The 13,912-nt window shown below is 41.9% G+C and overlaps 1 protein-coding gene across 2 annotated transcripts in view; it reads right to left on the bottom strand.

Annotated features, from left to right (window-relative positions):
* Window positions 1-13,702, bottom strand: part of CXADR (CXADR Ig-like cell adhesion molecule) — a 33,247-nt gene extending 19,545 nt beyond the window's left edge. The window contains exon 1 of one of the 2 annotated variants that reach the window (XM_035545751.2): window positions 13,563-13,702. In XM_035545751.2, the coding sequence (XP_035401644.1) occupies window positions 13,563-13,641 (79 nt within the window). In that variant the 5' untranslated portion in view covers window positions 13,642-13,702. The remainder of the gene's footprint in view (window positions 1-13,562) is intronic. The other variant, XM_035545752.1, reaches the window with a different exon arrangement.
* Between the last annotated feature and the right edge of the window lie 210 nt (window positions 13,703-13,912).

The following is a 13,912-nucleotide window of genomic DNA, read 5'->3' as shown; positions in this document are numbered from 1 at the left end:
CCAGCAAGAATAAGATTGTTTTGGCACATCTGTAGAATTATAGCCTCAGACATAATAAAAATTATTACAAACAGTGCACATAAGCTCTAACTTGCACTTTCACACTAGCTCATGTTACTATTCAACTTGCACTTTTCCATATAGTGGAGAAGCTCTAGCTGAACTCTAGAAACTCAGACTGTACCGCAGCACAAGGACATGGACTTATTAGATCAAGTCCAGAGGAGGGCCATAAAAAGTTGATCAAGGTGCCGTAGAACCTCTCCTATGAGGACAGGCTAAGAGAGCTGGCGTTGTTCAGCCTGGAGAAGAGAAGGCTCCAGGGAGACCTCATAGTGGCCTTCCAGTACCTAAAGAGGGTCTACATGAAAGCGGAAGAGAAACTATCAGGGAGGGTAGTGATAGGACAATGCGTAATGGTTTAAAACCAAAATAGGGTAGATTTAGAATAGACATAAGGAAGAAATTCTTTACTCAGAGGGTGGTAAGGCACTGGAACGGGTTGCCAAGAGAAGCTGTGGATGTCCCATTCCTGGAGGTGTTCAAGGCCAAGCTGGATGGGGCTTTGGGTAACCTGGTCTGGTGGGAGGTGTCCCTGCCCATGGCAAGGGGGCTGGAACTGGATGGTCTTTAAGGTCCCTTCCAACCCAAACCATTCTATGGTTCTGTGATCCTAAGAACACTTGTAGATAAAGCTATATTTCCACTCTGTCCGTTGTTTGGTCAATATTAGATTGACAAGCAGAAGCAGCAGGCATCTTAGTTCAAAGGAGATGTCAGAGCCAGCTGGACTTGAATCAAGCATTAGCACTAGGAGGGAGTAGCAGTTAATACTAGCTGGAGATCCCCTTCTGCAGAAGAGACACCCATCTGCTGCCAGATACGCTGGCAAAGGAGGTTTAGCCAGAGCAGGTGTGCTAAGAGACTGCTTACCTTCTATGACTCTTGGACTATTATCATTGCATTACTACTACTAGTAGTGTTTTTGTTATTGTTCGTTTAAACTATTACCACTACCTACTCATGCTATTAACAGAGACAAACTGAAATAAGTCAAAATTGACCACAGAACTGGGGGCAAAGGAAAAGGACGTGGGAGTGCTGGCAGTGAAGGAATAAAGGCTTGTGGAGAAGGATCCTGCAAGTGAATTGGCTGCAGGATTGGCCAGAAAAGCTTCTACTAGCACATGAGCTGTAAAGAACCAAAAAGGAAGTCAGGGCAGTTGATTTAGTGACAGCTGACATAAGGCAAGATTGAAGTACTCACTGTTGACTCTGCTTGGAGCAGAAGGTTAGATGATTGAGGTCACCCTCAATGCAAACAATTCAGTTAACTGCATTAAAGACCTATACGAAGCTAATGCCCACAGTGATCGGATGGCATTGTCTCCAAGCTTTCCCCAAGCCTCACCTCCTCCAGTTTCCATTCAAATCAGAAAGATTCAATTTCTGTTCACCCCCCTAGTGTACTCCTCAAAACATAAGAGGATCATCTGTGGCATTTAAGTGCTAGTATGACATTATCAGACTGAGCAAAGATCTGTATTTCATAGAATCATTAAGGTTGGAAAAACCTTCAAGATCATCTGGTCCAACCATTGCCCTACTACCAATGTCACCCACTAAACCATGTCCCTACGCACCAGGTCCAACCTTTCCTTGAACACCCCCAGGGACGATGACCCCACCACTTCCCTGGGCAACCCATTCCAATGCCTGACTACTCTTTCTGAAAAGAAACGTCTCCTAATTTCTAACCTAAATTGTTTTGGTTAGCGGAGTTTTATGGATCAAGTTTCAGACTTTCCAGACTTCTTTGAACATACCAGAAAGATGGTGATTCCTCAAGTTAGCTAACCCATTTATTCAAAGGTGCTAACATGAACTTGTCTGATTTTTAATTATAGCTAACAAATCACTGTGAAGAATAGGAGCGTGTAACAGATTCTCAAAAAAAAAGAACACTGAAAACTATCAACATAGAAATGCAATTGGTCCAAACGCACATATATCATTCCCAAATACTTTTTCAAGGAAAAAACATTTCAAATTCAGTAGGGATAATCAGAAGAATGAGCCTTTGTGAATGGGTAAGAAGAGACGAGTACCATTCCTTGATCTAGTTAGTATTATCCCTTATAAAAGTTTCAGAGGAATGTAAGAGGTCAATACACATTTTGGTTCTGAGCATTTAGATTTAAGGTTCTCAATGAAAATTAAATAATTCCACCTCTGAGAAATTGACCCTACTGCAAGTCACTGACTGAACAAGTTTTTCACATTATTTCTAAAGGAGTGCAAAACAGTATACCATTTTTCAGGAAACTGTAGTTCCTTATGAGTATTTGGACATACCATTAAATAGCACTCAGGTGGAACACAGTTTAGCAAACTACATTATTAAATTTTTAATCTAGGAAAAATGGTATATGTGATAAAACTTCATGGAAAGTGATTTTTAGTATCATTTAAGAGAGTTTTCAAAACAGAAAACACAACAAATGTAACAGTGCATTCTCCATTCCAACACAAGTAACAGAAGACAAATTTTCATTAAATACTAAATGCAGAAATGATAAATATTTTTTAGATTAAAAACGTGAGGAGTTCAGCATACACTGGAATTTGGGGCTGCTTGCTTACACAAACTGAAGTGTAAATTTAAGCTTGACTGGAACATTTCCGACAATCAGATAGCACTATCTTATGGCAGTGTTGCATAACCCACTGAACACAATCCCTCTCTAAACAGGCAAGGTGAGAAAAACCATCAGCTGGCACAGAAGGTAAGGCAAAGGCAACAGAAATACAGAGAGGGCAGGAGTAGCAAAGCTACACCATAACAGCAGGACTGCCACCAGGTTCAAACCAATGTCTGAAATAGCAACTGCTACAGAACACAACTGCAAAGAAGCACAGACTGCTTCTCCATAGAATAAGAGCTGAGCTCACATATCTTGCTGCACTTAAAATCATAGTTGATCAATATACATTCTACATTTGCACAGTACTTCACCTGTACTAGCAGGCTCTCCGCAAACTTTATGGTTTGCCAATAGCAGCTCGTAAACAGGAAATGGCTGTAAATGCATGAAGGTTTCCTCACAGAATGAGGTCTTCAGAAGTATCAATCAGAAATGCATGCTACAAAATTCACTTAAGAGACACTTCTTTCAAGTATAGTCTATAGGTGATGTTTGTCTGCATAGTTGTGATCAAATCTTTCTGCTTGACAGACTTCAGTCTCAAGAATCAAATCCCCACTCATTTTACTTCGGAATATGCCTCTCAACTGTAATGAGTCTCTTATTTTAAGTTAGTTCTAATAATATAAAGCAAAATTTGCCAACTGCCCCTTTTTCCCCACATCCACTTTGACAAAACTGCATTTCTGAAATAAAACACCATAAAACTTGGAAAGTCAACTTACACCAACGTCCTTACCAACTAGTACCTAACAGAGCGAGTTTCCCACTGCTTACTGGCACAGTCTGACACAAACATTGTAAGCCTTCCTCATAGCACAAATCCCCAGAAGTCACCATCTCACAATCTTCTGCTTCCTGACTCCACAAAGAGTTAGTATCTTCAAGTGATGCCAATGAACATCTCTGCAAGGCAGGGTGCTTCTAACAGAAGAACTGGAATAAAAGTTGCCTTACCAAAAATAAAGTGAAAAGAATATTTAATATTATTCATTTTTAGTGATTTTGATATTACTAATTTTAGTGATTTTACAGCACCCACCATCCAAGTCACATCAGTACAGCCAGCACGGCCACAAGCTGCAGAACTTGCTTAGGGTTTTTTCCCATGATATCATAACTGACTGCAACACAAACTGAATCCTAGTTTTACCAGTGTGATCCTCAAGGGCCACAAAGCCCAGCTTCAGGTTTGGGTTCTCACAATTTCCCAGCATCTTGCCTCAAACAGCAAGAGTAGAAGCCCATTATAGCCAAAACTTTCAAGAACTTGGGCCAGATGTGTTATGAAGATTCGTTGCGTCTATCTTTCCACGTCATAAACCCTAGAACTTCTGGCAAGCCTCAACACATGGCAAAATCCTGAGAACATCATGTCCCTTAGTCATAATGAGGTCTGAAAGAGATTAAGACAGGGTTAACCTTGCCTTAGTTTCTGAGGAAGTTTTACCAGGATTCAGAAAAATCAGGCTGATCAACTGGGGGGGGGGGAGTGAATGAAGGGAAGAGAGTCAATTCAACTTTTCAACCAGCTCTAGTCACATATATTTTCTCAAATTCACTGTTTTTCCGAAGACATGACTTAGAACAACACAGAAGAAAGGCCACTAAGGAGCCTTTTTTAAGCTTAGTAAGCATTACAGAAACAATGGCAAGAAAAAAACCTACGATTTAATAGAAGGACACACAGAAGTAGTTGTCTTCCCTTTGGGAGGGAAATTCAACAGATTTGGAGAATTCTGATGTGAGAATAAAACTCTAAAATTCTATTTTACAGCCACAGCACACAGATTCTCATGAGATGTTTCAGAACAGTATCCAAAATCCCTAGTAACTCAATACACATCTTCTTAACATTTTTAGTCAGACTCCTGGTCACTGAAGATCACTTAACCAGCACAGCAACCTCATCTTAGCTAAGAGAAATAAGAAAGGAGGGACAGAAACAAGCAAGCAGTCAATGAACTGTTGGTAAAAGCAAACCGTAAAGCTTTTCTAACAAAGGAAGTACTATCCAGCTAGTTTTAGAAAGTTAATATTTAATATGTTCTACAGAGCAGTGCTTGATGCTAACTATGGCTATTGTACAATGCTACAGTACAGATTTCAAAAATAAGCTCAGTTCATAGTAAGTAGAAAATAAAAAACCCACCACCACACCATCTTAGCAAAAGCATCCAACACTTAAATCTAGTATTTCTAAAATTATCAACATTAACAAACTATGCCTTTACTTAAACCTCAAAAAGGCCCAATCAAAAAAGATTAGAGAGAAGATAAAAACCTGCCTGCCTATACTAGCCTAAGTCCACCATGCAGAACACTTGTTAATCCCTGAAGAAAGCAGACTCAACATTCGAACAGATGTTCATACCTGCATCTCTGATCTCCTAGGTGAACGCTCCACAAGCTAACCAGTCCCACAACTTACTGAAGCCCTTCTACTATGCAGAAGGGATCCAAAGTTTATGGAGCCAGAGAAAGTAAACATCTCAAAATAAAAACACTAGCCTAGAAAAAGTTGAGATTTGGCTTCCAGTCTTCACTCCAAACACTGTTTCCTCCTTCCTAGCCTATTTAGTCCCAGATTCAATATAGTAGCTCAGGAAAATAAATTCACAAAGCAATTTCTGAAAGAGCTTCAATTCAAGATAGCATTAGTAGAGGCACGATGTTAAACCCTTCTGTTTCACATTTCATCTCAGCTGCCTCCCCAGTAGCAGGATGAAGCTGAGTGATCAAACTCCCAGAGATCTGGTCTAGGTTAAGCTTTCAGGACACACTGTACACAAGCTGAAGCAGTTTACCAGCACAGAGGAAGTTTCTGCCATAAACTACAAAGAGAAAGCTGATGAAACAGCAGGAGCACTTAAAGCACAACATGGGAAAAAATCCATGTCAGAATGATCCCGGCAAAGTTCTATCACCTGGACAATCAACTACACCCCTGCTGGGTCTCCAAACAGTGGGTTTGTCTTTCCAAACTTCACTTCATCTGAGCAGCCAGGGTTGGGAGAACCACTTATCGGAGGCACATTTGCCAGCCAAAGTCTCCCAGTTGCACTTACTCTCTAAATAACCAGGGTGACATGGATTTACTTTCTCCCTGCTTATTTCTGACTTCTCATCTGCTTCCACATTAAAGAGGACTCTGCTATTAAGAATAAGCCTTACTTTCTTATCTACTATCCAATCCCCAGACTCACAGAAATGTGTTTTTAAGTAGCACGGAACCTGAAATCTGGCCAGTTCCAGAAATGGAGGACTGTTGCCAGCCAAAGCTCCCAATTTCTGCAGAACATCTCAAAAAGACTGATTCTGCTTCAGAATTCCACAAACAACATCTTAAAGGTATCTGCTTTGAACAGAAACTGAAACAATCCTGCATTAGCCTAGTCTAAGAAATCTGACAAAAATAAATCAATTCAACAATAACCATTAAATTACTGAATTTCTACCTGAGTTCACCTGAATCCCCAAATCCTCTGTCAAGTTACACAATGGAAATAAAGAAAAACTGCACTAAAACCAACATGAAACAGGCTAAGCATACTGCCTTTCTGAAGACAAAAATATTCTCTTTCAGTTTGGACGTTACTTGTAATACAAGAGTTCTGTGGCAGGATCATATGAATAAGTTGCTCATGTAGAGTTGCATACTCAAGCCCCAGTTTAAAGCATACTGCACAGTAACATTAGAAGTTATTCTTTCTCACAGTCTAATACTTTTTTTTAAGCTCTAAGACTCAAACAGAACTACAAACAACCCTAATCCTGTAAATACATAACATGATCTTAATTTCATTCCCAACCGCAATTCACTGAAATCAATTGGAATAGCTATGCAACAAGGAAAATCTAAAAAGCATGGGCTAAAGCTTTACTGATCTTTTACTCATCTCCCTCAAGTTTCACTTCTTCCCTTGATATCCCATTTGATTCTACCCCATGTTCCTTTCCTTTTCCAACTGTCCTTGTGCTCCTAACTTGCTCAGCACATTCTTGAAGCTATTCTTGTTGCTAAACCCAAAGTCATTAGCCAAGTATCCTAGCAACTACAGCAGCAGATGACCTTACTTAAGAGGGACGTACTTATCAAGTTGGGAGCGGGTGAGTTTGTATCTCATTACTGAACTAAAGGATATGCTTGGGGGATGGGGTGGGGGGGCAGCCACACATAAAAAGGGAAGGGCTATTATAATAAAAATTGGGATTAAGATTAATTTTAAGCATGGGAATACTGTTTAGCCCAACATCTGTAGAAGACCACTATGAATTCTGAGTTTTAATGCTTGGTCACGTTCAAATGGTCAAGTACGACTTTGCTCAACCTGCAGTATTTAGGAAAAGGCAACCAGATGACTTCGGACTTACTGAGGTCCTGCCTTCTCATCCTCAGTTCTGAGTGTCACCTCCCTTCATGCCAGTAAAAGGTTTCATGAAAAAAAGCACAAGTTTCAGTAGCACAAAGCTGGACACAGAAAAGCTGAGGGGCTGTTGTAGCCTCAGTAAGGGTTTGCTTACACTGCCATGGAGCCCCACCCCCATAGAGAAATTTTGCGTTACACCTACACCAGCCAGGCTGCTGCCAGCTCTCAGAGTAAGCAGCAGGGCTCATCCCCACACTGCACAGCCACGGAGTGTCTTGACTTAATGAACTCATCCAGTAAGAAAATAACACACTCCGTAAGTCCTCTGTTGTACCAGCTGAGTGAATTCAATCAGCTGCACAACACTGACTCTGACAGCAGGAGAGGAAGAAGGAACCCAAAACCGTCACTGAAGCAGCAACAGCCTAGATGGACACATGCAGTCACACCAGATGTAACCACACCACATCTTTAATGCACCTAGGTGCAACGTGAAACTGTACCTTCACACTGCACTTAAGAGGCATTAAGGAACCATCGCAACATACCATTTAGAAGAGTAAAAAGAAATGGCGTCCAACCATTACAGAGACTTTTTTCAAAGACAAAACAAGAAAAAAAACAACAAATCCTGACACTCCTTTATCCATACAAAAACCTGCTTCTCCTCTACCAGTCCACACCAACTGCAGCAGCTGGTTTGTGCTTTCAGCCCTGCAAGTCACATGTTTTCCAGCTACCCGACTGATACTGAAGGGTTGTACAGCCACTAAGCAATCAAGTCACATGATTCTTTTTTTTTCCTGCCAATTTGATGGCATTTAAAAGGAAGATGAATGAAGCAGCCCTTTTGCAGTGTGAAAGCATTAGGCACATCTGTCAGTCAATGCATTAGGGAGTTTAAGTACAATCAAGCACTTAACTGAGCAGCCATATTACTTTCACTTGAGTAAAGCGGTTTGGAGTCTTCCGAGCTACTGAGCCATGTTTTTTCATAGCACATGCAAGTTTTAAATTAAGATTGAAAGTTATTTTATTCAGTAGTATATTTTTGTTGCTGTTGCTTTGTGAGTTGTCTTTGTTGTGGTGGTGTTTTAAAGTGACTGCTTGTTTTTGCCTCCCTCCTCCCCACTGCAAGAAATAGCCAGAAAGGAACGTGTTCAAAGAACTAGAATATCCACCTTAAATAGACAGAAAGTTAATGAGTCATTATATGTATACACATTCATTATTTTATAGACCTTAACTGAGAGGGAACATTCCTCGTAGCTTAAGTGGTTAATACATCTAGAAGGAAAAAACAGAAAATGCAGGATCTATAGATATATGAAATTTCAACTACCTATACAATATCACTCCACACTAGTTAAAACAGCTGTGAATTTAAGAAATTTTCATCCTTCTTTCTACACACACACACACACACACCAAATATTTCTTGTTGATTAATCATCTTTCAACATGCCAAATGTAGGTTTTAGCTGCAGGGCATGAAAGATACAACTCTGTGTGCTACATTAAAAAAAAAAAAAGGTAGCAGCAAGCAGAACTGCAAAACTTGTGACCATTGAGCACTTCAGATGCTTCTCAAAAGCAGCTAAAGGAAATCATGTCACTGCTGAACAGCTCAGGACTAGCTGCAGCCTACAGCCACCAGAGCTGCAGATCCCACTTGTCTATCACACTGCAGTTTTAGAATACCCGATCCAACAAGCACATGACATCCAGAAACAAACTTATATACTCCACCCACACGGGTTTGAGGTTACAGCTGATCCTTTGCTTACAACTAAGACTAGCGATCCCATTGAGTTGGATCCAGAAAAGGAACAGGTAAACAGTACAACCTTACAAAACCTTACAAAAATTTCATGTTTTTCTGACTTTAGACCTCCCTGAAGAGGCTCACCATGGAGCCAGAAGAATGCCAGCTACCACCTGAAACGGGTTGTAAAAATAATCCTTGAGGTAACACCTAGCCATACAACTGACCAATTGCCTGATTTAGTGATGTAGTCAAACTCCCCAAAAAAGCTCCCCGGGCCAGGGTTACATATTTTTCTCACGTGGGAGAATACTGATCACACACTTCACTTCATCTTCTTCTGCCATCTTCCTGGTACTCATTCCTGCCCTGTAGCAGGACAGATTGTTGGCACAACTCTTTCTTGTTCCAAATCAGGCAATCGTAACTGGTTAAAAAAAAAAAAAAAGGTAATAAAAGGTAATGAAAACTGTAAGGATTCTCAGTTCAGACCCATTCACCCACACAACTAAGACAGTTGTGCAGTAAATAAAATTACCAGCAAGAATGGAGGGTTTGCTATGATGAAGCTCCTACTGAAAGGGGTTTCCATATAACTATAGCTTCACTGCCACTTACTCCCATGACAACAGGCAGAAGTGGCTCTTTTAATAACCACTCCCTGTCAGATGCAAACTAGTGAAAAGATGAATTTAAATAAAAGGCAGCATAAGCTAGCTAACTGTATATTTAGCCAGCAGTGACTAAATTGCTGTAATTGGCAGGGGAGGTATTCTTACAAGCTGCTGAGACACACAATTGTTGAAATTTATTTAATGTTTCACACAGCATCTAAAAGCTTCATGAAATGAATCAGAAGTTGCAACATGAGCAAAAAGGGAGTCCCTGACATTAAAAGCTGATGAACACATGCAAGCAACAACAAATGATGAAATTAGTTAGGCAGTACTATGAATCAATACTGGCCCCAAAAACAAACTCCCTGTTGCGTATGCATCTCCTGGGTCACTGTGGCAAATGAGTTTTAAAACACTGCAATAGCAAGACAGATCCAAAGATGCTTACAAGGTTACAGGGAACTTCTTGAAGCGTGAATGGAATCAAAGGCAAAGCATACAAGTACTCATAAGAAACTTTTTTTTTTAAAAAAAAAAAGAAAGAAAACAGCAATGGAAGCCAAAAGAAGTCATTTATATAGAGATGAAACTACCACTGCTGAAGTGGAATCCGCTTTGGAGAATGCTGCGACAAACACTGAAAGTGAAGACAGGCAGCTGATGCTTGATGCAACGCAGGGGAAGCTAGCAAGGGGAGGCAGCCAAAGGAGAGCAAAGTGACAAGCTATAATCATTTTTGCAGCAGCACACTGAATGCATAGAATACTTTCTGATAAACAGAAGATTAGATAAAGCAAAATGATTGTAATTCAAATCTCAAGGCTAATGTCACAACAGTAACTAATTAAACCCAACAACCTCAGCTACTGCTGGTTAAAGTTTTTCATATGCCTTGAAAATACTACGATTTGGGAAATCTAGGAAAGGAGAACTGAACATCATTTAACTGTCCACTGACATGAAAAGCTAAGAAGAACTTGAACCCTGCAAATTGTTAAAATTATTCCTCAACTGACCAAACATATGCAGCTTAGCAATAAAGATACTAGGATGGGAATGATCCTGTGGTATCAAAATGCAAAAGTCAAATTTCTCCTAGTTGAAGCTTCTGTAAGATCCTGGTGCTGCATAAAAACATGAACAGGCTTAAGTCCCTTCTTACCCATACTTGACAAAGTGTACCAGCCACCAAATGCTGACGGACTTAGAATGCATCAAAAACAGTTGCATAACCATAAGACCTAACAAAATGATCTGCCAGTGGTAACAAATCACCACCTCCTTAAACCAAAATTCTGCACTACCCTTTGGAAAACAGTTTAATATACATTTTCTCATTAAAAAAATATTCAGGAGCTGAAGAGTATATCATTTTGATTAGCCTACTAAAGGATTTGTTGGTGACAGCTACACAATGTTAATTTAGATTAAAGAGAGTTTGCACATTTTGGGAATCCCCAACTACTTGAAGTGACCAATCATACTTAACCAAAATACACAACAGACCTTGCAGATGGCCATCAAGTCTCACTTACCACAGTGTTTGGAGTGCATTTTTAGATAGAGAAGAATTAGTAACATAGCTTTAGAAAAGGTCTCATGATTACAAAAAGTGATCCAAATACAAACTCATACTGTATGACCACAAGGCAGCCGAAGACTCAATTTCACTACACCAACCAGTTCTGTGGTCACATTGCAGTAGCACCAACTCAAAGAGAAACCACCATGAGTTATTTATCAGTTGCACAGCCAACTAACACAGAGGCAGTCGCTAGAATCAATGCAGGCTAGTTACAACAATAGGGTAGAAGAGGATGGTTCTCCCCTTGTATCCCAGTGTTCAAGGATGAACTCCTTCCCTCCTGCAAGGGAAAGGGGAAGCTCCCAATTTGGTTATTTATGACTGTGAAATTGACCTTAGCAGAGAGATTAAACCCCTGAGGTGGGTTCAGGGACAGCTTAAACCCAGACACTTCTCTCTTTCAACACAGAATAGCCCAGCCTGGTTGCCTGCTGAGGGTCTATTTTGTACAGTCAAGATAAGCCTCCTGATTTATACAAAATCAGTTATTTTGAATCTTCTACTTTTACCAAGGTGGAAACAAGGAAAGTTAGACTTACAGGAGAGGAGGAGGAAAAAAACCAGAACTTTCAGTAGGAGCCCTGAAGTACCACGATAAATTACTCCACTCCCACAAACTCAAGTAAGGACTTGAGCAGCTAGACCATGCTCCATTGCCAACAGCTTTCACACAACTGCACACAAATGGCTTCCTCTAACTTTGGTCCATACAAAGAAAGGCAACTTACTGCTCTCTGTTTCCTCAAAGGAAACAATGTGTGTCTGGACCACTGACAGAAATATTAATTCTATTTAATAGAGAAAAAAACACAAGGAAGCTCTGATCAACTCCAATGATAAACTAATTTTTTAAATTGTTTCTTTCGGAGGACTATGAAATCTGTGCATCTTTCAGGCTAGTCATCCCAATAACCACGCTAAAATATTCCTAATCAAAATACACTATGAATATTTATGACTTTCTTTAGGAAGTCATCCAGTTTCACAGTGAAGTTTGAAGACACCTGTAACACTTCAGTAAAGCTGAGGTGTGAAATCTGGTTCTGGTTTTGTTTCATCATAATAATTATCTCTAGTTTTACAGCATTGTAACATTTGATATCTTAGCAGAAATGCAGCTCATTTACAGCATATAAAATAATTGTGCTCGAGACAAGCTTTTTTCCCCAGCTTTTGTTACACGAAGTGTTTCAGTACAAACCTTAATCACTAATCCAGCCACTAAATACTTGTAATTCATCGTTCATGCACAACTTCTGCTTAAAGAAAGTGAGTTAATGCAGAACTACCGATATCCCTTTACGCATGAGATTAGAGCCCATCATTCTGTTAAACAGGCAGAATTTTGATCCCATGAGTAATTTCCCCCGTGACATCAACACAGCATTAGCATTTCAACAGGAAACAAAATCTGTCCTCCTGCCAGTGCTGATGCATGCTCTGCCATAAACCTTAACCTCCTCAGGTGTTCTGTCACCTTCCACAGTTTCACATAAATTCGGGCCACCATTAGGCGGAACACAACATGTTTTTCGAAGTCACTTGAAGGAAGCGTTGACATTGCACGCGGTTCAACCGAGTTCATGCTAGCAACCAAGCCAAGCGTTTGCCTACTTTTTGTTTCAAACAGGCCAGGCATGCTTTTGTTGCTGTTGTTTGACAACATCTACCCCTTTGTTCTCTCCCAGTAAGAAAATGAAATGAATTTGGGTATGTGTAATGCAGAGGCTTTTTCCCACCTCGAATTCCCTCAACTTTCCACCAGAGCTTCTGACCGCCCTCACTGAATCCAGAACAATTGGGCAGCGAGGGCTCTGCGAGCCACCCAGCCCCTTCCACGCCAAGACCAACTTCGCGGCTGGATGCAGGGTCGGGGGAGGCGTTAGGCGCTGATTTCTCTCGAATTTTTTTTATTAAATTTGATTAAAAGCACCCCTTCTTTTCGCTCCCATTCCCCCGGCATGGCTCGCTCCCTCCCCAGCCCCGAGCTGCTGCGGCCGTTGCTGGCAGCCTCGCGCACACACACCCTACCACCACCACGTTAAAGATTAATTAAAAATAAATAAATAAATAAGATGAACACAATAAGGAGAGGAGCGACAAAAATTAAAATTTAGAAAAGAAAAAAGAAAAAATGAAGCCCGCAGGTCGACTTCACGCGGCGAGGAGGAAGAGGGAGCCGAACCGCGGCAGCCCCCCGCCGGCTGGCGGCGAACAAAGCCCAGCGCCGCCCGCCGCAGGGCTCCGAGCCTCAGCCACCGCCCCGGAGCCACGGGGGAGAAGCCGGGACACCGGCACCGCCACGAGGACCACGGCTACCGCCCCTTCTCCCAGCCCAACAGAGCCCATGCCCTGCCCTGCCCTTCCATTCCATTCCGTTCCCTTCCCCTCCCCTCCATTCCCTTCCCTTCCCCTCCATTCCCTTCCCCTCCATTCCATTCCATTCCATTCCCTTCCCCTCCCCGCCACCTGCCTGCCTGCCTGCCCGCCCGCCCCGCCCCGTCCCGTCCCGGCGCCCACCGGCAGGGCCGAGCAGGGCGAGGGCCAGCAGCAGCAGCACCGCCAACGACGGCAGCGACGGCGCGAGCGGCGGCTCCATAGCGCAGCGCGAGCGGGCGGGCAACCGCCACCAACTGCTCCGGCCCCACGACTCCCCGCGGGCGGGCACCGCCCCGCCCCGCGCGCCCCGCCCAGCAGGTGAAGCGCCCGTCACTTCCGGGCCCTGGCGGCCGAGGTGTGGGGTGGTGGCGGCTGTTGGCAGTGGTATAACCATTTACTGTGCATAAGTAGCTACTACTATGTAGTAGTTTATGTATATACTGTAATAGCAATGCTGTTGAGAGGGCATAAGAGGGTTTCTGCCGCTATGG

Source organism: Cygnus atratus, chromosome 1 (genome assembly GCF_013377495.2).
Source record: "Cygnus atratus isolate AKBS03 ecotype Queensland, Australia chromosome 1, CAtr_DNAZoo_HiC_assembly, whole genome shotgun sequence".
Classification (NCBI taxonomy): Eukaryota; Metazoa; Chordata; class Aves; order Anseriformes; family Anatidae; genus Cygnus; species Cygnus atratus.
The sequence above is the reverse complement of the archived record's forward strand: the minus strand, read 5'-3'. Positions and strand labels throughout refer to the sequence as shown.